The following is a 22,792-nucleotide window of genomic DNA, read 5'->3' on the forward strand; positions in this document are numbered from 1 at the left end:
GAGGAAAAAAACCTGAGGCCCAATTGTTTCCTAAAGTCAGAAAGGGAGACATTGGTAGAAATTCTGGGATTTTTTTCTCAGCATAGGCCTGCAGTTCCTATCCATATGCCGTCAGAGTTTTTGAAGAGAAGGGCATTAACTGACAAGACTCTCTGAAGAAATTTTTTATTTTTAATAAAGCCAGGTCAAATTCTGTCTCTGTTTGCTCACCTGTTGTTTAACAGGGACAAGTTACTAAGCCTTGTGAACCTCAGTTCCCTAATTTGTAAAATATTTGCTTTACAATGTTGCTGTGAGGTTGTGTGAAATAGTATATGGGAAGTGCTTAGTAATGTTTCACAAACTGTAGGCTCTCAGATGTTAGTTTCTTGCCTTCCACATTAATGAGCATCATATATTTGCACATATCAAAGTTTTATTAGAAAATATACCTTATGGATCAGTAAATAAATTTTTATCTAGATGTTTCATATAAGATGTTTCAAATAATTAATAAAATGATGCTTAAAGGCTAGATCTTAATTCAGAGAATTATTATTTTACTACTTTTGTTTTTTCTGTTTTGCTTTTTTTAAGTCTCACTATCCTAAAGAAAATCTTTTGAATTCAGTTTTTGATGTGAGTTCTGATTTTAATAGCCTTTGGTAAAATAGAAAAGGTGTCAATAAAAAAAGACTTGAGAATATTGGAGATATAATGGAGATGTACTGGAGTATACCTATCTCTTGGTATTATTTCACTATTAAATGCTGTTTGCAGAGTTATTAATGCTGGTGTAAATATTGATGGAGTTATTGTGTAATCAGTTCCTAGAAGAAGTGAATTTTGAGTTGTATTGATAAGGTCATAATTTGCTTTTGTGCAGATGGAGCTCATTCTTTGTATCATTTGTGATTTGACATTTGCTGTTAGCATTATCTCTTGACTACGCAGATGGTGTTACTTGAGCCATGCAAGTTCATTTCTGAACCTAATACTGTTCCAGATATGTGCCTCATTCTAAGAAGTAGGAATTATTTGGTTATATTGTCTTCTGAGGGAAGACTATGTATTTTTAGTACTTACATGTATCATAAATGATTCTAGCATTCTTTGAAATTTTGATGTAGAAATTAGCATGGTTTAATACAATGGTTCTCAGACTTTTTGTTCTCAAAACTTCTTACACTCTTAAAAATTACTGAGAACCTCAGAGAGCTTTTCTTTATGTTGTTTATCAATGTTTTATTGATACTTATTGTATTAGAAATTGTAACAAAAATTTTAATATATTAAATGATTTAATAAGCTTATTAAATCATTTTAAATAATACTAAATCTATTATGTTAATATAAGTAAAATTTTTTGTGAAAAATAACTTTTCTAAAATAAAAAATATATAGTGAAAAGTAGCATTGTATTACATTTTTCAAATCATTTTAGTATCTAACTTTATGGAAGACAGCTGGATTCCCATATGCACTTCTGCCTTCAGTCTGTTCTGATAGCACACATTATGTAGCTTCTGCAAAACTCCACTTTGTACTTGAGGGAGGATGAGAATGAAAGATGCAAATAATATTGTAGTATTATTATGCAAATGATTTTGACCTCATGGACCTCCTGACCACACTTTGAGAAACACTCACTTAACATGTATGTTACAGTTTGGCAAGGAGCGTATAGTGATGTTTTTCGTACCTAGAATAGGATATTTAAAGTCCTATGCTGAATCATTCACATTAGTGCTTTATGAAAAGGTGCTATACATTGTTTTTGGTAGTCTTAGCATTGCTGAACGGTAAGGGAGGACACCAACATCAGCCAGATTGGAATTAAAAGAGTCTCTTCAACTATGAGGACCAAATATGTATTGCCTTTTTTTTTTTGCTGTTTCCTAGTTTTTTTTAATTGAGATATAATTGACATATATCATTATGTTAGTTTCAGGTGTACTGTGTTGCTTTTTCTGTAGTCTTCCCACCAAATAATCAGAAGAGCCCCTCCTCATCCCCCAAGTCTGAATAGAGAGCCATAATTGAATAAAATTATACTTTTAAGACCTAGAGGATGTTTAGAATCATATAATTTCCCCACCCCATATAGTGTTTGTATTTCTGGTACTTTATCCAAATCTAGACCATATAGTGAGGTCTACTTACTCTAATGAAGAGTTTCCTTTTTTCAGAAGGCATCTTATCCCTTCCTTGGTTAGTTCTCTTGTAACTTGCTTTTATTTTGCTCAACTGATGCTCCTATTACGTCTGACATTTAGCCCTGTATCTGTACAGAGGGGCACAAAGCCGTAGACATCTACTCTTTTACGTGACTATGTTTTAGACGTGATGGCAGTTATATTTTCTTTTCCTTAGTCTTTGTTTTAAGTGTAAAACTCCATCAGGTTTCCTCTATGTTGACATTAATCCGTTATCAACACAATTTGGATACAGTGTTCAGTGCTGCATAGATCTAACAGTAGTGACATAGGACGCTTTTCATCTTGTTTTTGAAGATACCAACCTTTCAGTTGCTTTGCCAAATTAACAACTAACCTAATAATCTCATAGGAAAAAGAATTAAGATTATTTTGTCCTGACTTGACTTGATCAATCCTGTTCTTTGTTTTATTACATTACCATGTGTTGATGTTAAATTTACACTTAAGTAATTTTCACAATCCATCATTTTTATCATTTCTTTTTTCCTTTTTTATATTGGGGAATTTTGCCTTCATCTGGCACTTCCGTTTCTCTTCATTATTTCTCAGAGATAGCAGTGATTCTGAGATCAAATCTGAGCGGTTCCTGAACCTTGGGATATGATGCATTAGAGTGTCAATACCTGAACTTATTTGAAGAGGCTGGGAGATTCCTTACTACTTTCTCCCTTACCATAGGTGGCATTCAGTGTTTATGATATTTGTTCTGCTCTTTCCTGTTTTAAGCTAATATTCTCTGTAGGAGAAGATGCAAGCAAAGTGATAATGGACTGCTTCTCCTGTCTTATCCAAGGAAAAGAATATGTCCTGGTTTTATTTCCTTGCTTCAAACATTGGTAAAAGAACTCTTTTTATTATTTCTCTCTTTTATATGTGCCTAGACTTCCTTTTTAGTTATTTAACCTTATAGACACTACTATTTTAGGTTATAAGAACATATATGTGCAACTATATTTGTTTTATTATGATTTTGCTACCGTATTTTCTTCCATGTTCCTCTTAATTTTTTCTGTGTAGCCATAAGTTTACTGTGTAGCCATAGTGTTTTGTTAGAATCCACTCAATTTTTTTCTCATATTTTTTTCCAGGATTGTGGTGGAAATTTCAGTTTTTTATGCCATTTCATTTTTTAATGCCATTTCATTTTTTAATGCCACTTATTTTTTTACACAACTTTATTTTTCTTATTTTAAAGATACATCATTATGGAAAATTTAGAACAAACTTATACAACAAAGTGCAGGAATTCTGTCATCTGTTATCTTACTACTATCCAGCCATAGCCACTGTAAATATTTTGGAGTGTGTATATATATATATATATATATATATATATATATTTGAATGTAAATACTTAAAACAATGGGTCATACAGTATATATAATTTTGAACTTGCTTTTTGTTACTCAACACTTCCATGCATGTTCTTGTGAGAGTATTCTATTGTGTAATAATTTTGTCCTCTTCTCTGTTTGACACTGTTTGTTCATTCTCTAATGTGTGACAAGTACTCTTAGGTTTTGAGAGACAGAAAGGTAATCTAACGAAGTTTAATCAATCCACTCCCATTATCTTGCTTTTTCTTTTTAAAGATTGGCCCGGAGCTCACATCTGTTGCTAACCATTCCCCCCCACCTCAAATCCCCCCAGTACATAGTGGTATATTCTAGTTGTAGGTCCTTCATGTTGTGCTATGTGGGCTTCTGCCTCAGCATGGCTTGATGAACCGTGCTAGATCCACACCCAGGATCTGAACCAGTGAAACCGTGGGCCACTGAAGCAGAGTGCACAAACTTAACCACTTGGCCATGGGGCCAGCCCCTATCTTGCTTTCTTGAGTCTCCTCTTGGAACTTTCATACATATATTTAAAAGGCAGTGGGCAGGAAGATTGTGTTTGATGTAATGAATGTTGTTATGACTAATTTGGAGGAACACATGAATTTTATATATTGAGAGATCTGTGATGTATTGATATGGGAAAGAAATAAGATAAATACATTTTATTAGTAAAATAAAGGAGAAATTTCTGTTTTAATAGTATTTGAGATGAATAAAAAACATTTTGGATAATGTTTTCATCGTCAGTTTGTAAACATAAATAAGTATGATTATTAGATTTAGAAATTGCTGGTAAGCGTTCATTTAAATATTTAAAATTTAATACATTAATTTTGTTCAGCTTTGTATATATACATGTGTGCACACACACATGTTGGCTGTGGATTTGTTTTCTTTAAGGCAGTTAAAATGAGCATGTTCTCTTTCTAAGAATAAAGGAAGCTTTCAATTTGTCATGTACACGAAAATGTGAAATAAGCTTTTAAATACCCAGTGGTACCTAGCTTTAACCTTACTTACTATACATCTAACTAATTGTAGTAGGTGGTGAATAAATAATGTTCACTTTCCAAGAATTTTTAATTAAGTTGTAAATGACCTTAGTTTTTGCTTTGTTGAATTTTGTTAGATTAAGTACCTGTAAATAATGAGCATTAGTTATTCTGGAAATATAATTTATCTAATTCTCTATAATGCAGCAACAATTTGCGTAGCACATTTTTCTTGAGAGAAAAATAAATGCTGAATAAATTCTGCCCTGATTTTCATGGTCATTTTCTTATGTTATTTGAGATTTTATTTTGAATGTATGAATATTTAATAATTTTTATGCCACCGACCAAAGAATAATTTACAATATAAATAATATAGGTATAAATAATATAATAAGTTATAAATCATACACTCTGCTTTATATAATTATTCTAAGGCTCAGTTCCACATGGACTGTTAATTTACAACTTTTTCAGAGTTACTCAACTTTTAGCATTTTCTTTTATCATACTTAATTATTCTTGGTTTTTGATACCCACATCTTTTTCACTTCACATTGCAAATATAAAATTGCTACTTATAGCAAAGAAAGGCATTCCCTAAATTGAATATAGGGGTTTTTTTGGATGCTATTCTTACTATAATATATAATGCATGCAGTTTATTACATGAAGTAGAGGTGTAGATACAAATTCATATCATTGTATAATTAAAAAAGGAAATCCATGAGTTTTCTTTAGTTAGATTTCTGAGAATCTGAATGCCTCTTTGCCTTGAGGCTTTAATTGGATAGACACTGGTGCATTTTATGGTTTTTCCATCCTCCTCCTATGCTTAGAATCCCAGCCTGAGTAAAGAATTTGTAAATTATCTTGTTTTAATACCTAAAGTTATTCCAGCCTCATAAAATAAACTTTTGGAGCTTTTTTTTTTTTTTTCTATTTTCAAAAATGTTTCTTTAAGAAAGCAATTGTTTCTTTCATGAAAGTTTGTTATTAGCATGCTTCTAAAACTGTCTGGCGTGGGGTCTTTTTGCAGGGCAGGCTTTGGTTACCAAGAATTTTCCAGTAGTTGTCGGTTTTCTGTTTCTTCTTAAATCAAGTTTGATAATTGTATTTTTCTATGAAATTAGCCATTTCATATAGTATTCGAGCTTTTTGCTATAAAGTTATTTATAATGTCTTCTTACTTTAAAAAAACAGTTTACACTAGCTTTTAGCTATGTTGCTCTTTTCTATCTGCCTTTTCTCTACTTTTTTCTTCATTTATGCTAGAGCAGTGTTTGTTATGTTTTCACAGAATCAGCTTTTGGTTTTGTTACTCTTCTCTTTATTTTTTTTTTCCTCATATGTTTCAGCTTATGCTCATATAGCATGTATTTGTTTTAAATAATAAGACATCTGGCAGTTTTCCAATCTTCAGATTCATAAGAAGTTGAGAGGCCTGATGGCCTCCTAGTTACACCCAGTTATAATAGGTGTATTTGTTTCACAATGAAAATGGGTTTCTTTAAAATTTTTAATCTGTTTACAACTACTTGTTTTCTTATGCTTTCAATAATAATCATGATAAGATTTGAAATACTCTAAAAATATATAGACCTCAAGGACATTTATTATATATGAAAAGTAAAATAGTTCCCAATGAGAAATTCCAAAAGAGATGTATATTTTTTGATGACTGATCACTAATGCTGGTAGAAAACAACCCCATATTGATCATTAATTCGCTTTTCATTACTTATCATTTTCTTCACAAATATTTGTTAAGTATCTTTTATATGTAAGGCATCTTGCTAGGTAGTTTGTTTAAACCACAAGTGGATAATCCTTCAACTTTACAAAAATTTATCAACATTAAGAGAACACGTTGATTGACAGCTTTATAATTCTTATTATCTTGAATCATATAGCATCTTTTTTTTAATGAATAGACTTTTTTCCAAGCAGCTTTGAGTAAAATTGAGCAAAAAGTGTAGTGTTCTCATATGCCCTCTTCTGTTTCATAAATTATTTTAATGGAAACAGCTGCTTTGGTGACCTCTTTGAGTTTCATAATATTACTGATTTTAAAGACTTTGTCACACTGTTCTGTATTCCTTTCTTTTGCAGTGAATTTATATACTGTTGTTAATTTTGTTGAACATCATTTTTAGTATAAGATTTCTTCACGTGTTTTAGAATTTTAATTTTTAGGCTGCTGTTGATTTGTAGCTTCTCTCCTCCACGTTCCTCCTACTCCCTGTCTTAGATTCCTATTGAAATGTGGCCCGAGGTCTCATTTTGGTAGCAGTTCTTTTCAGCCCCTTCTCATGAACAAGGGAGCCCCATGCCCATACCCTGGCTTAACTAAGCCTCGCTCTAGTACACCATTGTATGGAGCAGGAACCAAATTCCTGGCCTTGCTGTCCAGAACTGGAACCCAGCTTATCACTTTAGCTCTACTCAGTGCTTTGCCCTTTTTGCTTAATTTCTGGTCCAGGGAGATATTTGTCTTGTTTTTAAGTTTGAAGTGTCTTTTAAGTTTTTCTCTTTTTTTATTTTACCACAGGAGGTGCATTAAAGCATGAATTTTGTGCCATCTTTTCTTCTTCATCTTAATCGCTAATACTTGTTCTTTCGAAGGCATCCTCCTTTGTATCTTAAGCACAAAGGGGAAAGGGTTTTTTCCAAGATAATTTTAAGAAGAAGTTTAAAAGTAAAATATATTTTAGTGGTTTTTTTAAAAAAGAGAAATGACTTATTATTCTTATAGAATTGCATTTTTTATTGTGACAAACAACATTTTATGTTTAACATCACATAAACAGTTATGTTTAAGCCCTTAAACATATGGGTTTAACTGTTTGTCAACATTCTAAAACTAGAAAATAGTAGAATAACTAAATTCAGTATGTGGAATTTACATACCACTTATACTGTCATAATCAGTGACTAAGTCAACACTTAACTATTCTTCCTATATAGGGATAAAATTGAGATCTTAAGTTTGCTCAACGTAATGGAAAATTAATCATGATGGTTATGTTGTTTTAATAAGAATAACTTAACTGTAGCCTTTACAAGTATTTTGATGATTCTGGGGGAAAAAACCCAAATCAGGAACTCATTGTTACTTATATTATTGTTAAGCCTTATTTATGTTATGCTTTACTTTGGTAGTTTAACCCTGTCTCTCGTTTCATTTGAGTGCTAGTTCTCGTAATTTAGTTACTTATGCATTTTATATATCAACTGATACCCCAAAAAAGTGATGTGTGATATATTCCTGGGATTGAATTTCTGTGTAGAGAGTTTGGTACCTTTCAAATCCCCCAAGTAGAAAGTTCCCCTGATACATGCTGTGATTTTTATTGTCTGTGCCAGTAAGGAAAGAGGCTAAACATTATTGCTTGCATATTACCAGGCTACCATGAAATGTAATAAGTAACTCTCATACAGATATTGAATGTGTATATGAAGAGTTACAGGGATTCTTCTCTGTGAAAAATGCTCCTTTTCTTTTGATATACAACAAAATAAGCTTACTTGAAAAGTAATACCTCACCCACTTGCTCCATTTTATAAGTCTGGCTATTTAGATGCTCAAGTAAACTTTTAATTTTTGCATGTAAGCTGCTGTGCCTTTTCCTCACTAGCTTGGTTCCAATGCCGTGTCTCTTCTATTTGGAAAGAATTTAATGGATAATGCACTTACTGCATCTCCATCCCTCTTAACTAGTTCCAGTTAGGTATTAGACTAATGAATTTGCTTATTAACTCAAACGGTTAAATTGTTAAATCATTTATTGCTATTATAAAATAATTAATATTATTATTAAAGTTACTAAAATAATTTTTCAGTGATAAGATTTTTCAGAAAGTGGTGTCAGTGTGATTCCCATATGCTTAAATTGTGTTTGATGAAAAAGATTTTTCATTTTGAAAATAAGATTTGATAGAGGAAATAAAGTTTAAATTGTCCCGTCATTGGTCCTTGTACTATTAATTATCAGCTGATTTGTCTACATAAGAGTTTTTTGTTTATGTAATTTCTACTGTTCTTTCCAAATATAGTGAATGTGTAAAACCTATTATTTATGAATTAAGTTAGTAATGTTTCGTGTATTTAGCAGACAAAAAGTGAAAAAATTGGTAAATTGGAATCTGCTTTATATTATTTAAAAATAAAATAACATCTTTTCTGATTAAGTAATATATGTTTATTATTATAGAAAAGTTGGAAAAGATAAGAATAAGGAAAAATAAAAAATGTGCAATTTAGTAATATTTCAGCATTTCTTTGTATAGGATTTGTTTTCATAATGAATATGAGAATATATATGAAGAGCAAAATTTAATGAAATGAGAAATAAAGACAAAGTTGCCAAAACTTGGAAGCAACCAAGATATCCTTCAGTAAGGGAAGGGACAAACAAACTGTGCTGTATCCATTCAATGGAATATTATTTAGTGATAAAAAGAAGTGAGCTGTCAAGCAATGAAAAACTTGGAAGGACATTAAATGAATATTTCTAAGTGAAAGAAGCCAATCTAATAAAGCTGTATCATTATGATTTCAGCTATATGACATTCTAGAAAAGGCAAAACTCTGGAGATGGTTAAAAGATCAGTGGTTCCTGGGGATTGTGGGGAAAGGAGAGAGGGATCAATTGGTGGGGCACAGGGCATTTTTAGGGCAGTGAATCTATTCTTTATGATAGCTGTGATGATGGATACATGTCATTAAGTCATTATACATTTGCCAAAACCTGTGGAATGTACAACACAAAGAATGAACTGTAACAGAAAACTGTGGGCTTTTAAAAAAAATCAAATTTGATAGCATGATACAGCTAGACATAAATTATGCTATATAAACATATTATATCTTGATATCAGCAGAAAATTTTACAGTAGAATCAAAATATCTTCTAAGCCAATGCTGTCTTTTGTGATGATTGAAATACTCTGTTTGCTCTCCAACATGGTAGCCACTAGCCCCATGTGGCTGTTTATGTCTTGAAATGTGGTTAATGTGACTGAGGAATTGTATTTTAAATTTTGTTTAATGGTAATTACTTAGAGTATAAATAGCTTCATATGACTAGTCGCTATAATATTAGAGAGGGAAGTATCTAAATTAGATAAATAAGATAGAGAAATGTGAACCAGTGATTAATGCAGTTAGATGGAGTTAATAGTTGATTGAAAAACCTTACTCTAAATATTGGTTCATTGCCAGTTTAGGGTCAGGTCTTCGTACTTCATCCTGCACTTTTTAACTGTTGTCCTGTCTTCAGTACTTCAGCCATTAATTCTCATGAAGGTATGGTTATTGAACATGTGTTCAGAACAGATTCAACGTTGGTAGTGTTTACTGGTGTGACACATGCCAGAATCTGGATTTGGAAAGCTCTCAAAAGACAAAAATAAGAGCAGGAAGAAGGTGAACTTTATAAGGGATCCGTTTGAAATTCTCGACTTAAAAAGTATTATATAAAGTATAGGATATGGGAATCTTGACCTACTAGTGTTCATGTGGAAAAACCTAAAACCAAATGTTTTTACTTGTCTACACATTCAGTTCAAGCCAACAGTGTGATGCTGTTACCAACTTATGCTATGTTTAAAAAAGTTTAACATCTAGTCCAAAATTGTTACTATCTCTGTGATCTTCCCTGATCAAATTATATTTGAAATATTCAGTTTTGGATTGCATCTTTTTAAGAAGCTCAGTAAAACATACATTTCTAAAGGAACCCAGATGAAGAATCACCTAGAAACTAAGTTGCATGATTAATAGTAAGGAATTGATGTATGTTTACCTGGGAAAGGAAGAACTTGAGTGAAGTGTGCCTACTATTTTACTTGGCCTTGTCTTCAAATATTTGAAAGGCTGTCTTGTAGAAGTGTTACTAGGATCATTCTCTGTAACTGCAGAGGACACAGCTAGAGTGAAAGGTGGAAAGATAGACTGATAGGGCTCAATGTTAGGAAGGAGTTTTTGACAATTAGTGTTCTCTAGGAGTGGCATGAGTTGTCTTGTAAGATAGTGTCCTGCTGGCTGAGGTATGCTGTATGTTCATCAGCCAGGAAAAAAATTGTCAGTAGTAGCAGTGAATATTAATTGAGCACATGTTTTCAGACACCAGAAAGCTGAGGCTCAGATTGCTTAAGAAAGTAGCGCATAGTCACATAACTAGGAATGGACAGAACTCATAACTAAACTTAGTTCTCTGACTCCATATGCATATTCTCAACTGTCCTGTTATTCTGCTTTCCTATGGCAGTAATTACTGCTTTTATGGGAGCTTTGTTTAGATGTCCTTGAAGGTCCCTTCTAAACTGAGCTTAGACAACCCCATTGTAGTTTCTTGGGAAGGTGTACATGAAAGCTCACTATGAGGAAGGTTCATCTGGTTCTAGGATGTAACAGGTTGAAGTAGAGACATACCGGTGGTCGGCAGGAAGATTAACTAGGAAGCTGTGATCTAACCAATGATTAAAGTTTTAGTTGGTGTAGTGGTTTCAAACCTATTGCTGCTTTTTACAGAGTACTTGGAAATACTGTGTTTAATTACACCATTGAACCGTGAATAATTTTACCCACAGAAACTGGAATTAGAATATATGTGTGCACGTATTACAGTCACGGGCACACTTCCTTGGAAAAAATGCTGAAGTAAACATGCATCTCAGATATTTTTGTTAATATTTGTTATGTGTTCATTTATTTCCTGACAAGTGATAGTTGGTTATTACTTTTGTAGTGTTTTCTTTGAATTATTATTCTATCATGATTGCTTTTAAATGATAAATGCATCAATGTTATATATATTTAGCAAAGATTTCACTTAATATTTCTTCAGACCAAGACAGCTGGAAATACATGCTTTATATGTAAAGCACTTAATATCTTGCCTAGGACATAAGCAGTGTAGAAGGGTTAGGTATTGTTATTATCGTGATACAAACTATTTTGTGTATTTTTCTTACTCTCTTACCTGATTATGATTCATTTATTTTAGTAATAATAAGCACTTAAAATTAATTGCTTATTATATGCAAGGCACTGTGTCAGATACATTTACATAACGTTATTTAATTCACATCACAGCCCTGTGAAGGGTATGTTTGTACTCTATACAAATGAGAACATGGAGGCTCAGTGAGGATGTCTAACATCCTAAAGCTAGTGAGCAGTAGGCTCACGATTTTTGAGCCCTGATTAACTCTTCTGCTCTAAACTGCTATGTAGTACTAGCATTCATAAATTTGGTAAAATAGTAAATTAAGTTGACTGACAAGGGGTAATATGAAGTAATGACTGGGTTGCTGACTTAGAAAGCAATTACACAAAAGTTTTGAAAACATGAGCAGTGATGGTATCAGTAGATTATGCATAATCTGTATATTCTTAAATTCTATAAAGCACCGATAATTTTCAGGAACACCATTCATTTAATAACCTTTTTGGAAAAAATGTTATATTAAACATATTTATTTATTATAAGACATACCCAGATCATGAAACTGTTACATTGAGAAAAACTTTTATAACAGAATGATACTTTAAAGCATTGGTTTCCAAGCTTTTTTGATCCTACCTTTTAACCATTTTTTTTTTTTGGAGGAAGATTAGCCCTGAGCTAACTGCTGCCAATCCTCCTCTTTTTTGCTGAGGAAGACTGGCCCTGAGCTAACATCCGTGCCCATCTGCCTCTACTTTATATGTAGGACGCCTACCACAGCGTGGTGTGCCAAGCAGCACTATGTCTGCACCCAGGATCCGAACCGGCGAACTCCGGGCCGCCGAAGCAGGACGTGTGAACTTAACTGCTGTGCCACCAGGCCAGCCCTTAACCATTTTTGATAATGCATCCCTGATATAAATGTAGTTAATTTAAAATTATATCCATATACTGTCGTACCTTATGTTCATCATAAAACATACATAGAAATGGAGAATTAGAAAGGATTCTGTTTTAAAAGTAATATTTAACTTTATTAATGATATTAAAATTCTTTCTAGTCAGAGCAATGTGATTTAATATACTTCAGTATTTTTGAATCTTAGTTTCGCACTGTGATGCTTTGAGGTTCTGGTTCTATGTTCAGTTCAATTCAATACTTCATCTTGGGAACAATGGAGAACTATTGGAGATTTTGCTGGCAAGGGATGGAGGGGAGGTAGTATTCATTGACCAGAACTGCATTTCATAAAATTCACTCTGGTTGCTCTGTGGAGAATGGATTGATATGTGTTTTGGATAGATGTGCAAAACCATCTAGGAAGCCCTTTGAGTAGTACAGGCAGTAAACATTTGGGAGCTTAAAAAGAGACAAGCAGAAATCTGTTTAGTAGTAGAGATCAAGGGGACTTGATAGTGGGTTGGATGACAGGGGTGGGGATTTGTATGGTGGGGTAAGGAGATGGTGAGGATGCATTTTAGGCCTTTACCTAGAAGGACGGCAGTGCCATTCATGGAAATAGAAACATTTAGAAAAGAGTGAAGAGGGTAGAAAACCTTGAGATAATTTTGGACATGTAGAATTGTGAGAGGCCTTGAGACCTCCAAGTGGAGATAATGACTGGGCAATTAGATAAATGGAGCTCAGAGTAGAGATCTGGGAAGGATGTATAAATTGAAGAGTTTTCAGTGTATGCTTGCTAATAGAAGCTAAGGGCTCGGATGTGAACAGTGAAGGAGAGAATATGGAGTGAAAGTAAGAGAAAGTTTAGGATTAGCCTTGAGGAACTCCAACATTTAGTAGTCGCAGTGAGCCTGAAGAGGAGACAGGAAGGTAGCAGCCTGAAGAGTGGTAGGACACATATCAAAAGAGTGATGTGTCAAGGATATCAAAGGAAGAGTATGTTTCAAGAAGGATAAGGAGTATTTAGCAATGTGGAATGATGCATGGAGGAAGATCAAGCAAGATGAAGCCAGAATAATATTATTATCTTTGCCTTTATCAAATCTATGAGTATCCCTCAAACAGAATGGATAATAATAGATAATAATAGATCTGTTATTGAAAAAGCTTACATAGATATCCTATTTTTACTTTGTTTTTCTTGTTCTATGCTTTAATTTTTTATTATAAACTCCTTGAAAAGTATGGATTAGAATTGAACTCAGCACTCTAAATATGTTTCGATTAATGTAGTATCCTTTGCGATGCTAAACAGGGTTTTTGAGATATTATATTACTATAACACATTAATTTTTTTCCTAGTCTCCATTGTATTTTTTATTCATATTGAGTCTACCTTTCAAGATTTTCCTTAGGAATTTATCTGTGGGACCAAGTTTCCCCATCTTGTACGAGTACACGGGAGTTTCTTTAAACCTAATTATGGAGTTTTATGTTTACATGTATTACTTCTCCTTAGGTCTGGCCAGAATATATCAGACTATTTAGAAAACTTTAAAATCTTGATTCTATCATGCACCATATTAACACTTTAACAACTTTGATTTAATATGTCTTCTTATTTATATATCATTCGTAAAATTTTGAACATGGCAGAGCCATGGCCAATCCTTGAAGAACAACTTTAGTGATTGATCTCAATATTAAGATTAATGTCATAGTCCACCTAAACATATTGTTATCCAAAAGGATAACTTGCTGATGTCAAGATACTGTGCCTACTGTGCATCACTGGCTATTTTTCAGAATGCCCATTGACTATTTGATATGGAGAATTGTTGGTCTCTCTTTTGAAAGAGGTCTTTTTGGAATCCAAATAGACTTATTTTTTACTTTTAATGAATTCTTTATTATTGGTTAGATGGAGAAAGAATGGAACCGACAAACCTTTTATACATATTGAAATTTTATTTGCTTTAAAGCCTATTTTAGTGATTAAATACTTTATTCAGCATTTTTTGACTAACCCAAGAAGTAGGGTTCAAACAGGACATTACCATAACCAGATTGTATTTTACTTGGAAAGAATGTTTTGCCTCTAAATCTTTGAGTACATCCACAACCCAAGAATGTCATATTTATTCTGTGGTTCATAAGCCCGTTGCATTCTCTCTGTATACCCCAGTTTGAGAATATGTTTCTAGTTCTTATTTAGGCCCATTAAATCTCTTTTTTTCCAAATGAATTTTCATAGAATTTATGGTATAATCTTCCATGGTATATTATTTAAAGGGTTATCATTACTTGATAGTTTGCTTTTATGATGATTTAATATCTGTGATTCATTTGATACTGTATTGGGAATATAGCATCCACTGTAGCATTGTTCCCATTGGAATAAAAATGATATAATTCAGAATACAGTGGAAAGTGAGACTTACCTTTCCTGAGAGATTCGCAAACTACATTTATATGTTAAAAGTGTAAGAAACAAGGAAGTATGTAATGCTGTTTTAGTTAGTTTGTACATGTTCGAAATAATTTTATTTTTCATCTCAGGAATGTAGTCTGTTGGTTAATTTTTTGACTGTTTTAATTCATTAATTTAACAAAGGACTACTTGAATAATTTTATAATAAAAAAGGATTTATAATAACAATAAGAACTCTAAGAACCATTCTCTATTGAGAAGTACCTTACTAGATAATAATGGCTTTAACAACATCTACCGGGAAAAGTATGTTACCTATCTATTTCTATTGTGGCTCCTCTAAATCTCATATCCTAAATTTATAGCCAGAATAATGAAACTTGCCTTTTTATTGTTTGAGAGCTGCATTCTTTTTTTTTTAAACTCTGTGGTTGATGTCTGTTTCCGTACCCAAAGATAACTTTTCCTTCCCTCTTTTTTTTCAGTAAGATAGCTTCTGGAACTTCTGTCAGTGCATAGAGCAGTGATCCAGACAGCTGTACCTTTACAAACAGTCACTCTCTGTGCCAAATTAGTTTGTAGTGCAAATCTTGAATGAGAACTGCACCTGCTCTCAATGTGGATGAAAATGGCAAATGTTAGGCAAAGCATAATTTTGGGATTGCTTTAAATCTGATGGCAGCTGATCTCAGAATTCTGCTGGGGATTCTTCATCTTAGAGTTATGGAAGTCCTGCTATTCAGAGCAAAACAGCCTTCTTGTCTCTTTTGGTAGGTCTTAGTTGTGTTATTTTTAAGAAATAATGTACTCTTTGTGCTGTGATCCCATACTTGGGATGTTACATTAGAAGTTTTCTTCCAGATATGCTCGTGGTTTCCTAAAATTATGTTTTGGACTAAAAGTTTCTGAATCTAATTTATCATGTGTGAGTATTGTATTTCAGATTAAGTAACCTTGAGTAGTTAAGAATATCTATAAGGGTAACTGCCATGATAACTTTCTTATGGAAGAAATGGTCTGAATCTGAGAAGTGACACATTCTTTGAGAGTTGTAGGATATAAAGGATATTTCATGCTGTACATAGAGAGCATTTCCTCCTGCAATTTGTTTGGAGTGTGGGTGGAAAGTAACTGTAGCTATGTATTGCAATTATCTTTTTGGAATTTGCTGGTTCTTTAATATCACCCTTAACCTTAAGCACAGGGCTTGTGTCTAACAGCAATTCAAAACACTCACTTAGCATGCTTATTGGGGAAATTATATTTAATCTTTATCTTTCAACCCTAAGCAATTTTTTTTGTTACTTTTAGTATTTGAAGTTATTTTCATTCATAATTTAAAAAAAAGCTTCATTGATATATAATTTACATACCATATAATTCATCCATTTAAAGTGTATGAATTAATGGTTTTTAGTATATTCATAGATATGTGTAACCATCGCCACAGTCAATTTCAGAGCATTTTTATCATCTCAAAAAGAAATTCTAAACCTTTAGCTACTGTCCTCCTACTGCCCTCTTACCCCCTAGACCTAAAACAACCACTAATCTATTTTCTGCATCTAGAGATTTCCCTCTTCTGGACAATTTCATATAAATGGAATCACATAATATCTGGTCTTTTGTGACTGGCTTCTTTTACTTAGCAAAGTGTTTTCAACATTCATCCATGTTGTATACCACTTCATTCCTTTTTATGTCTTAGTAATATTCTGTTGTGTGGATATACTACATTTTGTTTATACATGCATTAGTTGATAGACATTTGGGTTGTTTCTACCTTTTTGGCTATTGTGAATAGCCACATTTGTGTACACGTTTTTGTTTGGACACATATTTTACATTGTTTGGGCTACATCCCTAGGAGTGGAATTGCTGAGTCATAGTGTAATTCTCTGTTTAACTTATTGAGGAACCAGAAAACTGTTTCCCACAGTGGCTGCACAATTTTGTATTCCCACAATGTATGAGAGTTCCAGCTTTCTCCATATCCTTGCGAACACTTATTAATTTTGGGGTTTTTTTTTAATAGCTTTTTTTGTGGTTCTTGTGGTTTTGATTTGCATCTCTCTGATGACTAATGATACGGAGCATCTTTTCATGTACTTTTTGGCCATTTATATCTTTTCCTTGGATAAATTTAGATCCTTTGCTCATTTTTTCATTGATTGTCTTTTTATTTGTAGTAAGAGTTCTTTATATATTCTGGATACAAGTCTGTTATCAGATATGTGATTTGCAAATATTTGCTCCCATTCTGCAGGGTTTTTTTTTTTTCACTTTCTTGATGTCTTTTGAAGCAGACAAGTGTTCTTATTTTGATGAATTTGAAATTGTCTGTTTTCTTTTGTCGCTCATGCTTTTGGTATCATATTTAAGAATCATTGACCAAATCTTAGGCCATGTTTTCCTCTAAGAGTTTTACAAGTTTAGCTCTTACATTTAGATCACTGATCCTCTTTGAGTTAATTTTTGTGTATGGTATAAGCGTCTAATATCACTCTATTTCATGTGGCTAGCCAGTTGTCCCAGCATCATTTATTGAAAAGACTGATCTCACTGAATGTCTTGACACTCTTTCTGAAAACTTAACTTGTTATCTGGTAGTATTTTAGTGGATTCTTTAGTATTTTTTATGTAGAAGATCATATGATCTACAAATAGAAATAGTTTTACTTCTTCCTTTTCACTCTGGATGCCTTTTATTTCTTTTTCTGACCAAATTACCATGGATTGAACCTGCAGTACAGTGTTCAATGGAAGTTATGAGTACAGACTTGTCTTGTTTCTGTTCTTAGTGGGTAAGTACCCAGTGTTTCACCATTGAGTATGGTGTTAACTATGGGTTTTTCATAGATGCCTTTTATCACATTGTGAAAGTTCCTTTCTAGTCTAGTTTGTTGAGTATTTTTAATATGAAAGGGTGTTAGATTTTGTCAGATGCTTTTTCTGCATCTGGTGAGCTGGTCATGTGATTTTTCTGTTTTATTCTATGATATAATGTAATGCATCACTTGATTTTCTTGTGTTGCACAACCTTATATTCCTGACATAAATCTCACTTTGTTGTGGTGTGTAATTCTTTTTATGTATTGCTGGATTTGGTTTCCTAGTATTTCATTGACAATTTTTGTGTGCATGTTCCTAAGAGATACTGGTCTGTAAGTTTTCTTATAATGTGTTTGCCTGTTTTGGGGTCAGGGTAATACCTCATAAAATGAGTTGGGAAGTATTCTCTCCTATTTTTTGGAAGAGTTTGTGAAGAATTGGTATTAACTCCTTTACATGCTTTATAGAATTCACCAGTGAAGCCATCTGGACCTGGACTTTTCTTTGTGGGTTGTTTTTGATTACTAATTCAATTGTTCACTTGTTATAGGTCTATTCATATTGTTACTTCTTGAGTGACTTTTGGTAGTGTGTATCTTTCTAGGAAATTTGTCCATTTCATCTAATCTGCCACGTCCAGGGCTTGTTATTTTTATTTGCTTGTTTGGCAACGAGCTGGATTATTTTAGTGAAGATGATTCCTCCCACCCTCACCCCACAGTGTTTAGCCTCTGATGTTTTTCCTCAGGGAAGCATACCTTTGGGTGAAAGTAGTTTTGGTAAAATCCTCTTCTTCACTTTCCCTGACCACACCCAGCTTTTAAACTTTTACCGGATGATTGCTCTGCTTGCATAGATGCCCCGGGGCATAAATTGCTCCACAAACTGATCCAATAAAGTTGTGGCCCCTTTGAAGGAATAATTCCAGAAGTCAGTGTTTGATATTCGTTCTCTCCCAAAGAGGGCTCCTTCCAGTTGTCTATTTCCGTAGTTGTCTCCTGTAGCCCAGTTGTTGAATCTGTGAATCTTTTCCTAATTGTGGTTCACCACAACCCCTGCTGTTTTTGAGATAGCCCTTAGGCTTTAACTTCATGCCTTATTGTAAATGAGATCAGTCCCTTTGGAAGAGATTGGGATCTTTCTGTTTTATGGCTTTGTGTCCCTGTTGTGTCCACGCTCCCCCCCCCCCCCCCCGCCCCCCCCCACCCCCGCAGACTCTCTGAGGCAGAACTCTGGAGCTGGGGACAATGGAAAGCTACTCTCTGAGTGACACCCCTGCTTTAGGAGCTGGATACTTGATGGAAGGGGTAGGCAGTAGCCTAAGTTCTCGGCTTGCCTCTCCTTGTGTGGAATCTCACACAGGGTGAGAGTGATTGGGATGCCAGTATTTTCTGTGATGCTTTGCCCAAAAGTAGAGCTGTTCCACGACCGGGAGCTGGGTGGCCTTGTGTGTAGATAATGTCAGTAAAATGAACAGCAAAAAGAAAAATAAATATTTAACTTCTCATATATACTGTACATAAAAGTCCTACTTTTTTTTGAAGAAGAAGATTAGCCCTGAGCTAACATCTGCCAGTCCTCCTTTTTTTGCCAAGGAAGACTGGCCCTGAGTTAACATCTGTGCCCATCTTCCTCTACTTTATATGTGGGACACCTGCCACAGCATGGTTTGACAAGCAGTGCATAGGTCCGCACCTGGGATCTGAACTGGTGAACCCAGGCCGCCGAAGCAGAGCATGCAAACTTAACCACTGTGCCACGAGGCCGGCCCTAGTCCTACTTTTAATTATGATTTGATTTGTGTGGATTCTCTGAAAACAGAATTTGGTTGATATAAAATCATCATATGTAAAATTAGAGTTTATCATTTCTGGACAAGAAGAGAAAATAGATCCCTGAACCATACCTGAGGAAATTAAAAGCCTTTCTGGAACAGTTATTTTGTATAGTTATGTAATAAAAAGGCTCTAAATCCTAAAACTGGTTCTCTGACTCTGGAATCAACTTAATCTTTGGCAACCACTCTGTATAGGAGAGTAGGAGATGCATGGAAACCTTCTATGAAGTTATATAAAGCACTTGCAGCACTGTATTTTAGATTTATTAAGCAGTAAAAATTACTTATTAATTAAGCATTTATAAAATAAATAAAATTTAATAAAAATATATTTAATAAAATAATTTATTAAGCAGTAAAAGTTTGGCATGTCATGATTCTTTAAAACTTCCTGATGGTTCATTAACTCTGAAATGATAGCTGTTATATTTTGTAAGACAAATGGTACTCTGAACTCTATTTGAAAAAACCAGAATAGTATATTAAAAAGCAAATTAATTTTACAATTTCATTTGGTTATACCAAGAAAAAACAAGTGTAAGAATTTGTTATTCTGTGATACATAATTTTATATATAAATCATAATTATTTTAAAAAATTGGATCATGCTCTTTAATTATGTAATTGTAGATAGCCTTTATTAAAGCTGAAAGCTCCTTAGCAATATGAAGAGTTATTTTTCTTTCCTAAGTTACTGTATTTTCCTAATTTCTCTGGATACTTCTGTATTAGTTTGGCTTCATACCTCTGTAGAATAGAGTGTTAGTAACTTGAAAAAGTTAATTTTGAGGTAACAGGTTGTTTTGATTTTCTTCCTCTTATAAGCTGTTTGAACTACTGGGACCTGATGGACTTGAACTTATTGAGAAACTCCTCCAGAACAGAATTACAATTGTGGATAGATTTCTTAATTCTTCAAATGATCATAGGTTACAGGCTCTTCAAGGTAAGAAAGTATTCACTGATAATTCTGATATAAGGGAAAAATTCATTGGTTAGCAAATCTTTTAAATGTAATTATACTTTTAACATCCTTTGGTCTATTATATAATTTACTGATACCATCCTTTTACGAAGTAGGTTTTAGATATGGCAGATTATGAAAAAAATATCAATGCCCTAAGAAGGATGTTATGGCAGAGATTCTATTTATGTTTAGGTATGGCATGTTTTCTACAGGAAATTTCAATAGACAAAAATTTCTTTTTAAAAAGCAAATACCTGTAGTACTTACTGTGGGCCGAGTACTTTATAATTTCTTCTCAACTTTTTATTTTGAAAACTTTCAAACCTGTTGTAAAGGTGCAAGGATAGTACAGTGAACTTCGCATACCCTTCATGTAGCTTCCCCAGGCGTTAACGTTTGGCTTCCTCCCTCTCCTTCTCTTTCTCTCATTATAATTCTACACACACAAACACACACACACCCCTACATTTAAAACTTTTGCTAAACAATGACCGGTAAGTTGCAGACATCATAATACTTCACCTATAAAACCTTCAACGTACATCTAAGAACAATAATAGTCTCCTACTTAACTGTGATACAGTTTTCACACTCAGCAAATTGAACATTTCTATTGCTATGTATTACATATATTTACAAACCCCAGAAGAATTAGGGAGCGTTGTTTAGGAGGCCAAAATTGTAAAAAATGTCTGAGCTACTATGACACAACTGATGCCAAACTCAAGTTTTAGGTGATAAGCAGGAAAATTAGATGTCTTACCTTTATCCAAATATTCCTTGCCAGTCTTAGAAATAGTTTGGAATTTTTAAAAAGTGCGTGACCATAAGAAATTAGATACTCTTCTTCAAACTACTCAACATTTATCCTTCTTCTATGTAAGTTATGTCACTTTTCCTTGCATTTATGAGTATGGCACTGAAAGGAAATTATAAAAACAGCATTGATGTAAATCCACAATTTCTTACAGATTTCCTTTATTTTATACTCTGATTACTGATAGTTGCCTGGAGTTGCTTGGAGATTTTTAGAAACTTGAAAGAAGTGAAATGACCACTTTGTCTTTCTGCAATTCTCTTGGTTCTTTAAGAGTATTGAATGCTTGTTAACTACCTTGCTTTACGCGGGCTCCCTCTTGTTAAAGAGGGCTTGATCAGACACTGCAGTGAGCCAGCGGAGTTTAGGAGCATCTAACGAGGCTATCTGCCAGAAGAAAAGGAACGAGTTTAAATATCTAGTCTTGCGATGTAAATTCTGAGAATTTGGTGTTTGTTTTGTCAGCCTCCTAAGTGTTAATATAGAGATACTTATTGATTCCACCTTTCAATAGTGCTGATTTATTAGCAAAAAGTTCAAGATGAGTGTGCGTCACATATATTTTTAGAAAGCTGTAGATGATGAGTTAGTGTTGTCTTGCAGTTTCATTTCGTTTATTTTTATGTAACGTTTACACTAATTATATTCTATTAGGATAACTTTGTAGAAACAACACGTTTTTTAACCCAAAAACAAATATTAAATATTCAAATTATTTAAAAAAATATTTGAGCTGTCAATCTGCCCTGAAATGTTTTCTATTCTTCTCACACTTCTTTTACTCTTCTATTCTATGCTGGATCATTATTAATATTGTTACTATGTAAGAATAATAATTATATTATTGAACATGTGGGGTGATTAAACAAGTAGACTAACTTTTTCTAAGAACTGTGGTGAAGAAGCTGACAACCAGCATTTTCAGGTTTTTTTTAAGAGAAGTTTTCTGTGTGCATGCATTAAAAATGATTTTCCTTAAATTTTGGGGGAGAGAAGGAACTATTCTTGAGGAAAAGAATCTTTAGACTCTTGTTTTACTTTATTACTGTTCTCATCCATTTTTATCTTTTGATATAATTTTGTTAATGATCCTTCAAATTCTCTCAAAAACTACCAAATACTGTTTGTATTCTTTATTAAACTCCCTTAGTATGACAGGCACATCCCATCCTTTTCTCTGTTCCCCAAAATCATAGTCTTAGAGAACAGTAGCTTCTTGCTATTTAGCATTTTCTAGCTTTCATACTGATTTTCTTTGAATCTTTTTATCCAGATAGACACCCACCCTACTTTATCTCTGTTATTATAACGAGGAAAGGTAAGGCAGGTGGGAAGTGGGTGGGTATAGTGTACTGACCAGTAAGTTGAGGATAGTTAGAAATTAGATTTTGTTTTCAGGGCTGATGTGGAGGATGTTTAGTGCAGGGGCTATCGTAAAGTAAAAATTGTTAGCTCATGCTGTCAAGTGACAGTGTTTTGAATAGTTATACAAGGCTTTTTCCGTCATAATGACATTTTAAA

General features: G+C 33.4%; 1 protein-coding gene across 2 annotated transcripts in view; it reads left to right on the forward strand.

The window, feature by feature from the left end:
- ASCC3 (activating signal cointegrator 1 complex subunit 3) overlaps positions 1 to 22,792 on the forward strand; it is a 323,391-nt gene that overhangs the window by 38,341 nt on the left and 262,258 nt on the right. For both annotated transcript variants that reach the window (XM_046674951.1, XM_046674950.1), the window contains exon 5: positions 20,313 to 20,433. In XM_046674951.1, the coding sequence (XP_046530907.1) occupies positions 20,313 to 20,433 (121 nt within the window). The remainder of the gene's footprint in view (positions 1 to 20,312; positions 20,434 to 22,792) is intronic.

The sequence above is a fragment of the Equus quagga genome, chromosome 11, assembly GCF_021613505.1.
Source record: "Equus quagga isolate Etosha38 chromosome 11, UCLA_HA_Equagga_1.0, whole genome shotgun sequence".
NCBI lineage: Eukaryota > Metazoa > Chordata > Mammalia > Perissodactyla > Equidae > Equus > Equus quagga.